Raw genomic sequence first — 13,577 nt, 5'->3', positions numbered from 1 at the left:
GTAGCTAATAAGCAGTGAAGTCTCGATATCCAGCACTGCCCCCTAAATGTGTGTGGGATACTGGAAAAGCACTGTTAACCTCAAAATAAAGAGCCACAATGAGAGGCAGAGGGATGTTTACGTGGGACTAAAGAATTGCAATTCCGGGAGCAGAGACTGAGGTAAATGTGCAGATAGTGTCCTGATTGTAGGGTGAAAGCAAGGGAGGGGGAAGGGAGCAATACCCTAATTGAAGAAAAGAAAAACAAGGTGTTTTTGTTTCTTTTTTTAAATGGGTGTTTTAACAGCTAAGCTACTCTGGGTTCTACATTGATTGACTATAGATTCTATCTTCAGAAAGTCCACAACCATCAGGCTTGTGATCAGGACGTTTGTCCTGCTAAGTTCTCAGACAATTGCTTCAAATAATTGCTATACTGCCCAGTCCAGAGGTTTTGGCCCAGTTACACCAAAGGCAGGTGTGCTATCTCTCTCCGTAGTTCTTTTTTAAGTTTATTTATTTTGAGAGAAAGAGAGAGAGAATGAGTAGGGAGGGGCAGATAGAGAGGGAGAGACAGAGAATCCCAAGCAGGCTCCGAACTGTCCATGCAGAGCCCAATGAGGGGCTCGAACTCACAAATCTTGAGATCCTGACCTGAGCCAAAACTCAGTCGGATGGTTAACTGACTGAGCCATCCAGGCACCCTTCCATATTTTTAAATGGCTCCAGTCATGTCAATTTTTCACAGTATGTAGTCTTTTTAAAAAACTCCTTCTGCCTCTCTGGCATTATTAATAAAATCACTCAAATGGAAAAAATTAAAATCAAATAGCACAATCAAGTGTTTGAATGTAAGTTGCAGTTTAGGTCAAATACATGAGCTGGAGTAGCATGCTGAGTGACAGGGTAGGGATGCGGTCAGCCGTATTCTGAATGATGGAAACCAGACCAGACAAATGGCCTTGTTTCTTTAACAAATAAATATCAAGGGGAAAAGAAAGGCGGGTTGGGGGGCAAAGATTAAATGTCAATCTTTAAATCATTAAAAGAAACTTAACATATTATAAGGAAGAAAAATTCTTCTGCCCTTCAAGCTCTTCGAGCTAGACTAAGAATTCAGTTTACATGAGACAGGTCAACAGGAGAAAGTGCCAGTTTATTATGTGTGTACAGAGGCCCAATAATGAAATGAGACCTAAGAAATGACCCAGGCAGGCAGAGTTTGTACTTTTTAGACACAGAGACAATTTGTGAGGCATTGGTGGGATAAAGAAAGGGGATGCTTGGGAGCTTTAATGTGTAAAGGCTTTTTTTGTTTGTTTTGTGTGTGTGTGTGTGTTTTGTTTTTTAGGTTGGAAGCCCAATATAGGGCTTGAACTCCTGACCCTGAGATCAAGTGTTGCATGCTCTACCCACCCAGCCAGCCACACCCCCCTCAATTAGTAAGGATTTCAAGTGGGATCTGGGCTCACATAGATGAGGGAAAAAGTAACAAGTTTTGTTTCTAAGCTCTGGTAGCTTTAAAGTTCTTGGTGGGGGTGGGGAGGACGCACTTGGGTGGCTCAGCCGGTTAAGCGTCTGACCTCGGTTCAGGTCACGATCTCTGGGCTTGTGAGTTCCAGCCCAGAGTCAGGCTCTGAGCCTGGAGCCTGCTTCAGGTTCGGTGTCTCCCTTTCTCTCTCTGCCCCTTCCCCGCTCGTGCTCTTTCTCTCTCAATAACAAATAAACATCAAATAAAGAGAAATATTTTTAATTTAAAGTTCTTAGGGGATAAGGATGTCTTTTTACTTCTTAGTAGAGAGAGACTACCTTTCATTGTGGAGATTTGTTTCCTGCTTTCGGCGGGACCGAGGCGCGAGTCAGTGTTCTGTCATAGTGGCCCCTTTGGGTGGCCTGCCCGTGGCCCTACAATACCGATTGCATTAACTGAATGCCGCTTGTGTGGAGCTTGTTAGGATCCTGGCTCCAATAATTTGAAGAGTACACAAAACAGGAGACAAAAAGGAAACCCTGAACACTGTATCCTTGATATTAAGAGATTAACTGCCACTTGCATTAAGCATAATAAAGGGACTGTGATTAGGTGTTGAAAGGAGTAAAACCTCCCAGCCCTGTGTGCTGGCAGTTTTGGGGGGGGGAATATTTGAGCCTTGAGCCTTAGGTTTAATGGGCCAATCAAGGCCTATTTATTGTAAAGGTGGAGTTGCTGTTGGTTGCCCTAGAGGACACGGTTGCCAGCTGGAGGCTGCTGCCTCTGGGGTTTGCAGGGACCTTCCAGAGGGCACGTGGGCTTGAATAGTTGGGGTTTTTTATGGTAACAGAGTCCTTTATTTGGGGCACCTGGGTGGCCCAGTCAGTTAAGCATCGGACTCTTCATTTGGCTCAGGTCATGATCTCAAGGTTCGTGGGTTTGAGCCCCATGTTGGGCTCTGTGCTGCTCCCAGGGCAGAGGCCGCTTGAGATTCTCTCTCTCTCTCTCTCTCTCTCTGCCCCCCTCCTGCTCTCTCTCAAAATAAATAAACTTTAAAAAAATGTATATTGCTTTATTTATTCTGTCCAGTAATATTTGAGAACACTAACAATATTAATGGAACTTAATCTGAGAGAAATTCAACTTACATTTTGTTTTACATCTCAATACATTTCAATAAGAGAGACAGCCAAAATAATTATGGCCAAAATTACCATGTCAAACACTTAGGAATGCTTAGCGTTACTATGTCTACATTCAGTTTTTGGTGTAAAACTCCTTGGCTGTAAGAAAGAACATTTGGTGCACTCCAATGACTGGAATATTTCCTAATATTTCCAATATTCCAGGAAGTTGGATGGCTTCCTCTTGGCATTTCTTTTATGATTGTATGAATGGAGTTGAGTGGAGAGGTGCTCAGCATGTTAATCCTAAAAACAAGCACACAGCTGATTGCTATAGTTATAAGGAGACACAGGGAATGCAGCTGCCTAGCATTTTTGAGGCCAAGAGATTAAGCATAAGAAGTTTAGCTGAGGGCCGCCTGGGTGGCTAAGTAGGCTAAGCGTCCAACTCTCGGTTTCATCTCAGGCCATGATCTCACAGCGTGTGAGTTCGGGTCCCTCATCAGGCTCCGTACTGACAGCATGGAGCCTGCTTGGGATTCTCTGTCTCCCCCTCTCAGCTCCTTCCCCACGTGCTCTCTATCTCGCTGTCTCTCAAAATAAACACTAAAAAAAAAAAAAAAAGTTCAACCTAGCTTCAGGAATTAAAGACCATGCCAGAAATAGTATGAAACCCAAGTGGGGGGTTAAGAAAACCTCCAGACATGTACAAATCACTCTTACTGGCAATGGTGGCAGTGAATTTTCCACCATTTCCCCTGTGATTTTGGACAGTCTCAGGGCTGAGTCCTCTGCACAAGAGCCCACCTGATAGCTGCAGGCAGGTGAGAGAAGGCCATGGCATCGTGGTCACCTGACCCACACTTTGTGGTGTGCCTGAATAATTTCTTTTTTTAATTCTTTTTTTATTTATGTTTGAGAGAGACGGAGACCTGTGAGCAGGGAAGGGGCGGAGGGAGAGGATCCCAAGCAGGCTCTGAGCTGCCAGCACAGAGCTCCAGGCAGGGCTCGAACTCACTAAACCATGAGATCATGACCTGAGCTGAGATCAAGAGTCGGATGCTTAACTGACTAAGTCACCCAGGTGCCCGACATCTGAATAGATTTAAGACAAACTACTCAGGAGGTTTGGGCAAATAGGGTGAGTTTTGTACTGGGCTCCTTGCCTGACACCAGTTCATCTGGAGTCTGCCCAGCTCTTTAGACTTGACCTGCCTGTCAGGTTAGAAGATTTTGCCTGGTTCTAGTTGGATTACCAAGCTGACACTCTGCCACCTGCCAGGACAACCCTGAACCTGAAAGGAAAGGTGTTCTTGGACCTGTAGCAGAATGCTGAAGGAAACCAGCCTGGAGTTCTCTGGCTGAAACACAGCCCTGACATTTATTCTGCTTAGAATGCCTTTCCTCACCAAATTCTACCCTCCTTTCTAGGTCAATCAACTCATTTGTCAAAAAAGTTTTAAGTTTATTTATTTTGAGAGAAAGAGAGAGAGAGAGCATGGGGGAGAGCCAGAGGGAGAGGAAGAGAGAGAATCCCAAGCAGGCTTCATGCTGTTAGCCTGGAACCCAATGCAGGGCTTAAGCCAAAACCAAGAGTCAGACGCTCAACCAACTGAGCCACCCAGACGCCCCTCATTTGTCAAATATTTATTGTGTATGTACTATGTGCCAAGCACTACTCTAACAAAGTTTTGCTTTGATGACACTTCCTCTAAGAAGTACCTTATTGGACTCCATAGCGTCAGTTAGGATCTGAGTCCCAGCATCCTGGGACTTGTGCTATTCAGTCACTCATCACTGTGCACAGTCATTGTGTTCTTGGAATGCAATAATGCTCACTCAGAAGAGCTGGATCCAGATTCGGGCTGTTGGGTTAAGACGACCACTCTACCAGCTGTGTGACTTCAAGTAAGTTAGTTACCCTCTCTGAGCTACTTTTTAAGAATCTACCAAGTAGGCAAAATAATACCTATTTCATGGTGTTGGGAGAATTTGAGATAATTCAGTTAAAGTACCTTTCCCAGTGCTTAGAATTCACTAATACATGCACATTGCAACAAGTCTGTTAAATACAAGAAAGTATAGGGAAGCCAAGATACCTCCAACAACCTATGTACATTCTTTCAGATTTTTCTACACATACATGTACTTACATAAAATATGAACCTCTTACATCAGTGACCTTACCTTGTTTGGGGATTTTGATGAGATTTGAGTTAAATATAAAAAAGCAATTGGGGAAGAATTATGCATAATTGAAGCTCTCCAGCAATGAAGATGAGATCTCATCAGGCAATTTACTTAACCTCTTTATACCTCTGTTTCCCGTAAAACTAGAAATACTATGGTACCTACCTCACAGGTTGTGGATTAAATGGAGTAAGACATGATGGGGCGCCTGGGTGGCTGAGTCGGTTACGCCTCCGACTTGGGCTCAGGTTATGAAATTGCAGTTCATGGATTTGAAGCCAGAGTTGGGCTCTGTGCTGACAGGTCAGAGCCTGGAGCCTGCTTCAGATTTTGTGTCTCCCTTTCTCTCTGCCCCTTCCCTGCTCACACTCTGTCTCTGTCTCTCTCTCTCTCAAATAAATAAACATTAAAAAAATGGAGTGAAACATGCAAGTTTTTAGAATAGTGCCTCAGGCATGGTAAGCCTCAAATGTTTGCTATTAATGTTGTTAATTTCATCATTTGTTTAAATGCTTGGCAGGTTCCCCCCCCCTCAAATAAGTCCTACATATTTTTTTGTTAACGTTTTTTCTGGGTAATAATTATTGTCATTGCAATTGTGAATGTATTTCCCCCCAAGTCTCTTGTTGATATGTGGGAGAGGGGTGGCTGATATCCTACTGCTAATAGCTCATGGCGCAGCATCTGTTGGGATAGCTAGATCTTCTAAACAGATTAATTTTAACATAACATGTTAATTGAAAAGATAAAGCCAAGCAGTGAGTTCTAGGAATGGTAGAGAAGGCTCGGCCAAACTTGCAGGGGAAGGTCTGCACAAGGTTTGTTGGAAGCTGTGATAGGGGACTGCGTCTTGAAGGATAAGGCATTTTGCACATCTTGAGGATGCTGGAGGGTGCTGGGTTCCCATAACTGCTTGCCTTTTCCTCAGTGGAGGTGCCAAGGTGGGAGGCTCTGCCCCCAGCTCCCACTGATGCTAGGACTCCAAAAGAAGAGAGCTGGCGAAGTGGAATCAATAGCCTAGGGTGTCTGTTGTGTCCGTCTCTACATGCCCTGGAACTAGAGACTCTCTCCCTTTCCTTTTCCTAAATTTGTTCTAAATTCCACAGTGACCACCCTATTCTAGCCCTGACTTTGTAGCCAAAGAACTACCAAGGGATTGGTTACAGCTCTCCTTTAGGGTGTAGTACTATTCTCACACACATCTCCTAATCTAATCTTTCTTTGGCGAAGAGTGGTTTCTATGGAGACAGGATACCTAATCCTACCTGTTATTAAAGATTCTAGTTTCTTGTTTCTCATCACAATTTCAGGGTGGGGATACCCCCTGGATTTCTGTAATGAGAGCAAAATATTTCTTCCGAACAAGATTTCCCTCTAACGGCGTATGAATCGGGTAAATGGGAAACCCGCGCCATCTTCTGGCCACGAGTGGGAGTACCTTTCTTAAGACCCATTGTTTTTTAATATGAAATGCAGGTTTTTCTCTTCTTTCCTAGTTTCTAAATCGGAGGTTCTGCGAACTTCAGCGTGTGTTCAGCGAAGGCTCACCTGAGCTAGGTTAATGCAGATTCCGATTCCTAAGTGTGCGTCTGCCTGTACCAGGATTCTGATGTAAACTGTTCAGGGATCACACACTCTCAGAAACAGTAACAATGATGGGATGAAGGCCAAAATGTGAAATGAATAGCGGTTTTTAAAAATTGTTTTCTAATTAAAAAATAAAACACTTCTGAGGCGCCCGACTGGCTCAGTCCGTAAACCATGTGACTCCATCTCGGGGTTGTGAGTTCAAGCCCCACACTGTGTGTAGAGCTTACTTAAAATCTTAAAAAAAAAAAAAAAAAAAAAAAAGAGGGGTACCTAGGTGGCTCAGTTGATTGAGTGTCTGACTCTTGGTTTTGGCTCAGGTCATGATCCCAGGGTCGCGGGAACAAGCCCTGAGTTGGGTTCTGTGCTGAGCGTGGAGTCTGCTTAAGATATTCTCTCTCTCTCTCTCTCTCTCTCAGGGTGTCTGGGTGACTTAGTCAAGCGTTAGACTTTGACTCAGGTCATGATCTCACAGTTCATGGGTTTGTGCCCCGTGTCAGGCTCTGTGCTGACAGCTCAGAGCCTGGAGCCCGCTTCAAATTCTGTGTCTCCCTCTCTGCCCCTCCCCCTGCTCGTGCTCTGTCTTTCTCTCTCAAAAATAAATAAACATTTAACTAATTAACAACAACAACAAATAAGATTCTCTCTCTCTCTCTCTCTCTCTCTCTCTCTCTCTCTCTCTCTCTCGGGTGTCTATGTACCTCAGTCAGTTCAAACGTCCGACTCTCGAGTTCAGCTCAGGTCATGATCTGACAGCGTGAGATTGAGCCCTGTGTCAGGCTCTGTACTGACAGCACAGAGCCTGCTTGGGATTTTCTCTCTCTGTCTCTATCTGCCCCTCCCCTGCTCATGCTTGCTCTCTCTCTCAAAATAAATAAACTTAAAAAAAAATGAAAATTAAAATCACATATAATCCCAAGAAAAGCACCATTTTATAATCTTTTTTCCTTTTTTTTTTTTTCAGTTTTGTGCAAAATTTTCTTTGAAAATATGCATCATTGGGGCGCCTGGGTGGCTCGGTCGGTGAAGCGGCCGACTTTGGCTCGGGTCATGATCTCGCGGTCCCTGAGTTCGAGCCCCGCGTCGGGCTCTGTGCTGACCGCTCAGAGCCTGGAGCCTGTTTCAGATTCTGTGTCTCCCTCTCTCTCTGCCCCTCCCCTGTTCATGCTGTCTCTCTCTGTCTCAAAAATAAATAAACGTTAAAAAAAAAAAAGAAAATATGCATCATTTTCCTTTGGGTGGCTGTAAGCCATGTGGTATCTAACCTTGCCCATGGTTACTGGTGGACCTCTGGGTCATTTTAACTTTGTAAATAATAGTATAGTATCAGTATGACCATCCATTTACATTAATCTTTGCGTATGATTTTTATTCTTTCCTCAGGGTATAATGGGAATGACTCTGGTACAGATTGATTCTTGATAATATTGCCAGTTCATTGTATCTTCTTTCAGTACATTAGCAAGAACTTCCAAAGCATGGAATTGCATAGATGAAAGGAGTCAATTCTTCTACAAACATAATAGTCTCCAATTCGAATAAGAGACTATCCTTCCAAATGTTTAATGGAATTTTACAAACCATGAAGTATCTCCTCTCTAGGTACACTTTCTTCTGTTCTTTGTTTCCCTTTCTCCTTTTCCTCCAAGCTAAAAAACAAGTTTGGATTTTGATGATTTGTTATTCACTATTAGCCTAATTTTAATAAAGAGGTTGGGATAACAGGAGAGTATGAGGAGAAAAAATAATATACATTTTTTCGTAATGAAATATGTAATATACCAAGTTCAGTCCAACCTTATTGAGTGCTAACTTGGTCAGGCACTATGTTAGGCCTCATGGGATGAAGTAAGTGGTGATCTAATTCATGACCTAGAGAGGGACATAGGTATGAAAATAATTATAAAAAGTGATGGATGCACTCATAAAACGAGGCTTAAAGTATAGATAGTAATAATAGGTAATTCATTTAACTTTCCTATGTTATGCGATCCTATGAAGTTGGTTAGGTATTAGTCTTATCATCATCATTCCCATTTTACAGATGGGAATACTAAGGCACAGAGTAACTCACCTAAAGTCCTAAGAGCCCGATTTGAACCTAGGTGTTCCTGCTCCAGAGTCCATGCACATAACCACTAAACAATCATGTCTTTCTGTAATACCAAGCAGGGGAGGATTATAGCTCTCGAGGATCAAGAAGGATTTTTTAAAAAATTAAAACTTACAACTAGTGTTAATTGAGCATCTATTAAATGGCAAGCAGTGGGCAAGGAGTTGGGTATACAGCAGTGAAAAAGATAGTCACAGTCCACGCCTTCATTAAGCTTCCAATCTAGTAGAGGAGCCATACAGCAAAACAAAACAAAACAAAACAAAACAAATGAATACATAATTATATACTTTACATATATATATATATATTTATACTTATATAAATATTTATATATATAAATATATATATTTATACTTTATATAAATATTTATATATATGAATATATATTTATACTTTATATAAATATTTATATATATATGTGTGTATATATATATATTTAAGATACACAATAAAATGATAAGTCTTCCCCAGAGTAAGGGACCTGGAAGGGAGCCCCTCGTAGGGGAAACACTTAAGGACTGAAATCCATGCCCCAGCCCCCAAACCTAAACATCTCTAACTTATTACTCAGTGTCCAAGGGCCAGGCAAACGGAAGCAGTCTGGGTCATGGAAAAGCGGGGATTTCAAGGCAGTGGAACGTGGTCATAGGACCAAAACACCAACAGCTAGCTACAAGGATGATGTTTACCTTCCTGTACTGTTAACAACCTGGCCTGGTGGGAGCACCAACATTCTGAGCCTTTGCCCGCTTTGGAGGTCACACAAGCTTTGGCTGCAGCCCGGACTCCTCTGCCATCCCTCACTTCTCCATCTGGTTTCTGGAAGACATCGGGAAGACTCAGCTAAATGAACATTTTGTTTTCCCCTTGCTGGCTCAGCCTGGGATTGCCGAGACCAGGGACTCACAACGTCTCTCGTGCGCCCCCGCGCGGCCATCTGCGAACTTGCAGGCTGCCGCTGCCTGTGGAGTCCAAAGGGAGCAAGTTTGGCCAGGTGGCTGGGGTTTTCATTTCTAGCCTCTCCTGATGGAAGGGAATCAACCTGCTGTTGAAGCACGTGGCCTGTCTTCATAAGCGTGCAGCAAACCAAACACCTGGCAAACCTCCCTGGTTAGAATCCTCTTATGGCGGCAGAAAACCAGTGATCAAAGGAGGGTTTGAAAGAGGGAGTAATTATGTTTCCGTTTTGGACATGAAACTCCAAGGCTGGGGAGAGAAGTCCTAGTGGTGTTTCCAGCGAGCCCTTGAGCTCTGGCTCAGATCCTTAAGCCATATTTTATTGATGCAGCTTTGCCTTCTCAAACGATCACAAATAATGGCTTCATGAAGCCTGCTCTGTGGCTGAGGGGCTTTCAGGTGAGGAAATCATCTACTCACTAGTCCGACGCTAAGGGGAATGAGATGCAGGTAGGCGCTGGTGTGGTCCTCTAATCCCCCAAGGAAACAGGGACGCCACTCCCACCCTTATGCAATGGCCCGAAACAAGTGTGTTGTGGCCTTCCCATTCCTGAAAACAACACATTTTCAGTTTAATTCATGAGTCAGAACAGGGCTATCTGGACTGCATTCTATTTGACAGCCAGAAAAGGAAGTCTGTTTGAGAGCAGATGGGGAAGTGGTTTACAGAGATGATGCAAAGCCTGCCTGCACCTGTTGTGTGATGCTGAGCAGGTTTCTAACTTACCTGGTTCTTAGTTTCCCCTTCTGTAAACAATAGGGACAATAATACCGATCCTGAAGTATTGTGAAGATTCATTAAGTTCCCTACCCGCCCCCCCCCGCCTTTTTTCATTATGCAAAATTTCAAACATACAGCAAAGTTGAGAATCTAACAGAGAACATCCACCAACAAGATTCTGTCATTAACACTTTACAAGACTTGTTTTCCAACACCTCCTATCCATCCTTTAAAAAATGTATTTCAAAGTAAATTGCAGAGTGATTTTTAAAATAAATTGTATTTGGGGCACCTGGCCTAGTCAATCTGAAGAGCATGTGATGCTTGATCTCGGGGTCATGAGTTCGAGCCCCACATTGGGTGTAGAGATTACTAAAAAAAATAAACTTAAGCAAAAAAATTGTATTTGGCACTGTGCCTGGCCACATATTTTAATTCAATAAATATTTGAATAGTTATTCTGTGCCAGGAACTATGCTAAGTGCTGGGGATACAAAAATGAGAAAGACATTGTTTTTGTCCTTAAGATATTCAGAATTTGGAGCAAACCAGAGGCAAGTTAACAGATACCTCTTCTCCCACCATCTAGTTAACATTATAAGGGAAGCTCAGGGTGTCCAGAAGCCGTGGAGAGAGACTTATCGGGGTCTGTGGAGTCAGAAAGCTTCCCTGAGGAAGTGGCATTTAAATGGGTACTTTCGGGGCGCCTGGGTGGCTCAGTCGGTGAAGCCTCCAACTTCAGCTCAGGTCATGACCTTGCGGTCCATGAGTTCGAGCCCCGCATCGGGCTCTGGGCTGATGGCTCAGAGCCTAGAACCTGCTTCCGATTCTGTGTCTCCCTCTCTCTCTGCCCCTCCCCTGTTCATGCTCTGTCTCTGTCACAAAAATCAATAAACGTTAAAAAAAAAATTAAAAAAAAAATAAATGGGTACTTTCTTATAGTCCATGAATGCTACTGTATACGTGGTGTGCACATAACTAGCTTTACTCTATACCCCAGGGGAGGTAAGCCAACACTAGAGGTGCACCCCAATCAAGAATCTATGTCCAAAGATGGATAATTGGCAACTGAAAGACCATATGCTCCTGGGATGGCTTTAACTTTCATCAAAAATGAAAGGGTGCATTAATTACCTTATGGGTGATTTTTAAATGCATGAAGTCAGTGTGTTCGAAATCTGTTGTTGGTAGAAAGATGAAAGAGGCACTCCTCCCCCTTTGCTTAAATAGGGTCTAATGATCTAAAGACCAACACCTTCAGGGGATCCTGCTAGGTCTGGAACAATCAGTTCTGCCTTCCCCCTCCCACCTCCAGCCCGCCCCCTCAGGAAGCATTATTTATCTGATGGGACAGAAAGTCTGAATGTTGTTGCAGTTGCCTTGGGAGTGGAACTTTTTAAACCAGGTGTTTGTGGAAGGACCTAAAACAATTGTTCTTAACTCTGGCCACATGTTAGAATCCCCTGGGGAACTTAAAAAAAAAAAAATCCTTGAGTCTCACCTTCCCTCCCCGCAGTCCCCATTTAATTGGTCTGGGGTGTGGCCTAAGCTTTGGGCATTTAAAATAGCCTCAGATGATTTTATTTTATTTTATTTATTTTATTTTTTTTTAACGTTTATTTATTTTTGAGACAGAGAGAGACAGAGCATGAACGGGGGAGGGTCAGAGAGAGGGAGACACAGAATCTGAAACAGGCTCCAGGCTCTGAGCTGTCAGCACAGAGCCCGACGCGGGGCTCGAACTCACGGACCGCGAGATCATGACCTGAGCCGAAGTCGGAGGCTTAACCGACTGAGCCACCCAGGCACCCCAAGCCTCAGGTGATTTTAATGTGCAGCCAAGGTAGTGGTCTAAAAAGAGACCGGGCAGCTCACTGAGCTTTCTGGACAGGTGGGGGCTGTGTGTTGTGCTGGGGACACACGTTTATATAGGCGGCTGACTCCGTCAGACTTGCTCTGGATCCAACACAGCTCAGCAAGGCAGTGAGGGAGGAGGCCTGTATTCCTGTCTGTCTTTAACTTGTTGGAGGCCACTGGTATCTATCAAAAGAGCTTGGCGATTGTAGGGGCGCCTGGGTGGCTCGGTTGGTTAAGCATCTGACTCTTGGATTCAGCACAAGTCACGATCTCATGTTTCTTGAGTTCGAGCCCGCATCGGGCTCTGCGCTGATAGGGCGGAGCCTGCTTGGGATTCTCTCTCTCTCTCTCTCTCTCTCTCTCTCTCTCTCTCCCTCTCCCTCTCCCTCTCTCCCTCTCTCCCTCTCTCTGCCACTACCCTGCTGGCGCTGTCTCTGTCAACATAAATAAGTAAACTTAAAAAAAAAAAAAAACTTGGCGATTGTAAATGACCACAGATAGGAAGGAAAAGGGAGAGTGCGTTAGAGAGTTGTGACTCTCTAACTTCTCTATGTATCCGAGTCACCCGGAGAGCCTGTTAAAACATAGATTTCTGGGGCGCCTGGGTGGCTCAGTTGGTTAAGCCCAACTCTTGATTTCAGCTCAGGTCATGATCTCCCAGTTCCTGAGATGGAGCCCTGTATTGGGCTCCGCCCTGACAGCATGGAGCCTGCTTGGGATTCTCTGTCTCCCTGCCTCTCCCCTTCTCATTCTCTCTCTCTTGAAATAAAGAAACTTTAAAAAACAAGAAACACAGATTTCTGGGTCCTGCCCCCAAGATTGCAATTGCTTTGGTCTAGGGCAGAGCATACATTTGCATTTCTCCTGGATGATGCTGCTGGATGTTGCTGAAGCTGGTCTGATTACACCTGGAACAGAATTTCATCTGTGTTAATGAACAATCTGGGCAAATTCCTGAGGGTGAGAGAGGATGAGAGAGCTGGGCTTTTTCTTGGAAGTATTTTGTGACACGAGGGTTAATATGACTGCCAGAGACTTAGATGGAAGCTAAACATGAAGTGCTTCAAACACATGCTGAGTTTGGACTTTATTCTGAGTGCAGTGAGAAGCCACCTAATTAGGCCTACAAGTACCTGGGGGCCCCTGGGTGGTGGCATGGCAGAGGCCAGGTCTCAGTTGGCTGCTCCTGGGGGACCTGGGGAGGTGGTAGTGGTGATGGTGACTGCCCCACAGCTGAGGACACCAGAGCGGGCAGGAGGTTCCATGTTTACCCTAAGGCAAGGCCGTCCCTAAAGGAGGTGCAATCCAAAGTCCCATGATGTCTGGGATAGTTAATGTTGTATGTTAACTTTGAGGGTGCTTTTGGATAACACTGACAATTTAAATCAGTAGACTTAGCAGATTGCTCTCGGTGATATGGGTAGGCCTCATCTAATCAGTTGAAAAGAATAAAAAGACTAGCCTTCTTGAGCAAGAGGAAATTCTTTGAACTTCATCTGCACTGTTGACTCTCCTGGGTTATGAGCCTGCCAGACTACGCTGCGGATTTTGGGCTTGCCAGCTTTCGTCATTGT

At 44.1% G+C, this 13,577-nt stretch overlaps 1 protein-coding gene across 1 annotated transcript in view; it reads right to left on the bottom strand.

The window, feature by feature from the left end:
• L1TD1 (LINE1 type transposase domain containing 1) overlaps positions 1–9,540 on the bottom strand; it is a 28,665-nt gene extending 19,125 nt beyond the window's left edge. Inside the window, exons 1-2 of the mRNA XM_042948607.1 lie at positions 9,376–9,540; positions 9,158–9,287 (exon numbers count right to left, since the gene is read on the bottom strand). Coding sequence (XP_042804541.1) covers positions 9,158–9,287; positions 9,376–9,540 — 295 coding nt within the window. The remainder of the gene's footprint in view (positions 1–9,157; positions 9,288–9,375) is intronic.
• Between the last annotated feature and the right edge of the window lie 4,037 nt (positions 9,541–13,577).

This window comes from Panthera leo, chromosome C1 (assembly GCF_018350215.1).
Source record: "Panthera leo isolate Ple1 chromosome C1, P.leo_Ple1_pat1.1, whole genome shotgun sequence".
NCBI classification, from domain to species: Eukaryota; Metazoa; Chordata; class Mammalia; order Carnivora; family Felidae; genus Panthera; species Panthera leo.
Note: the sequence above shows the minus strand (reverse complement) of the source record. Positions and strands in the feature narration are given on the sequence as shown.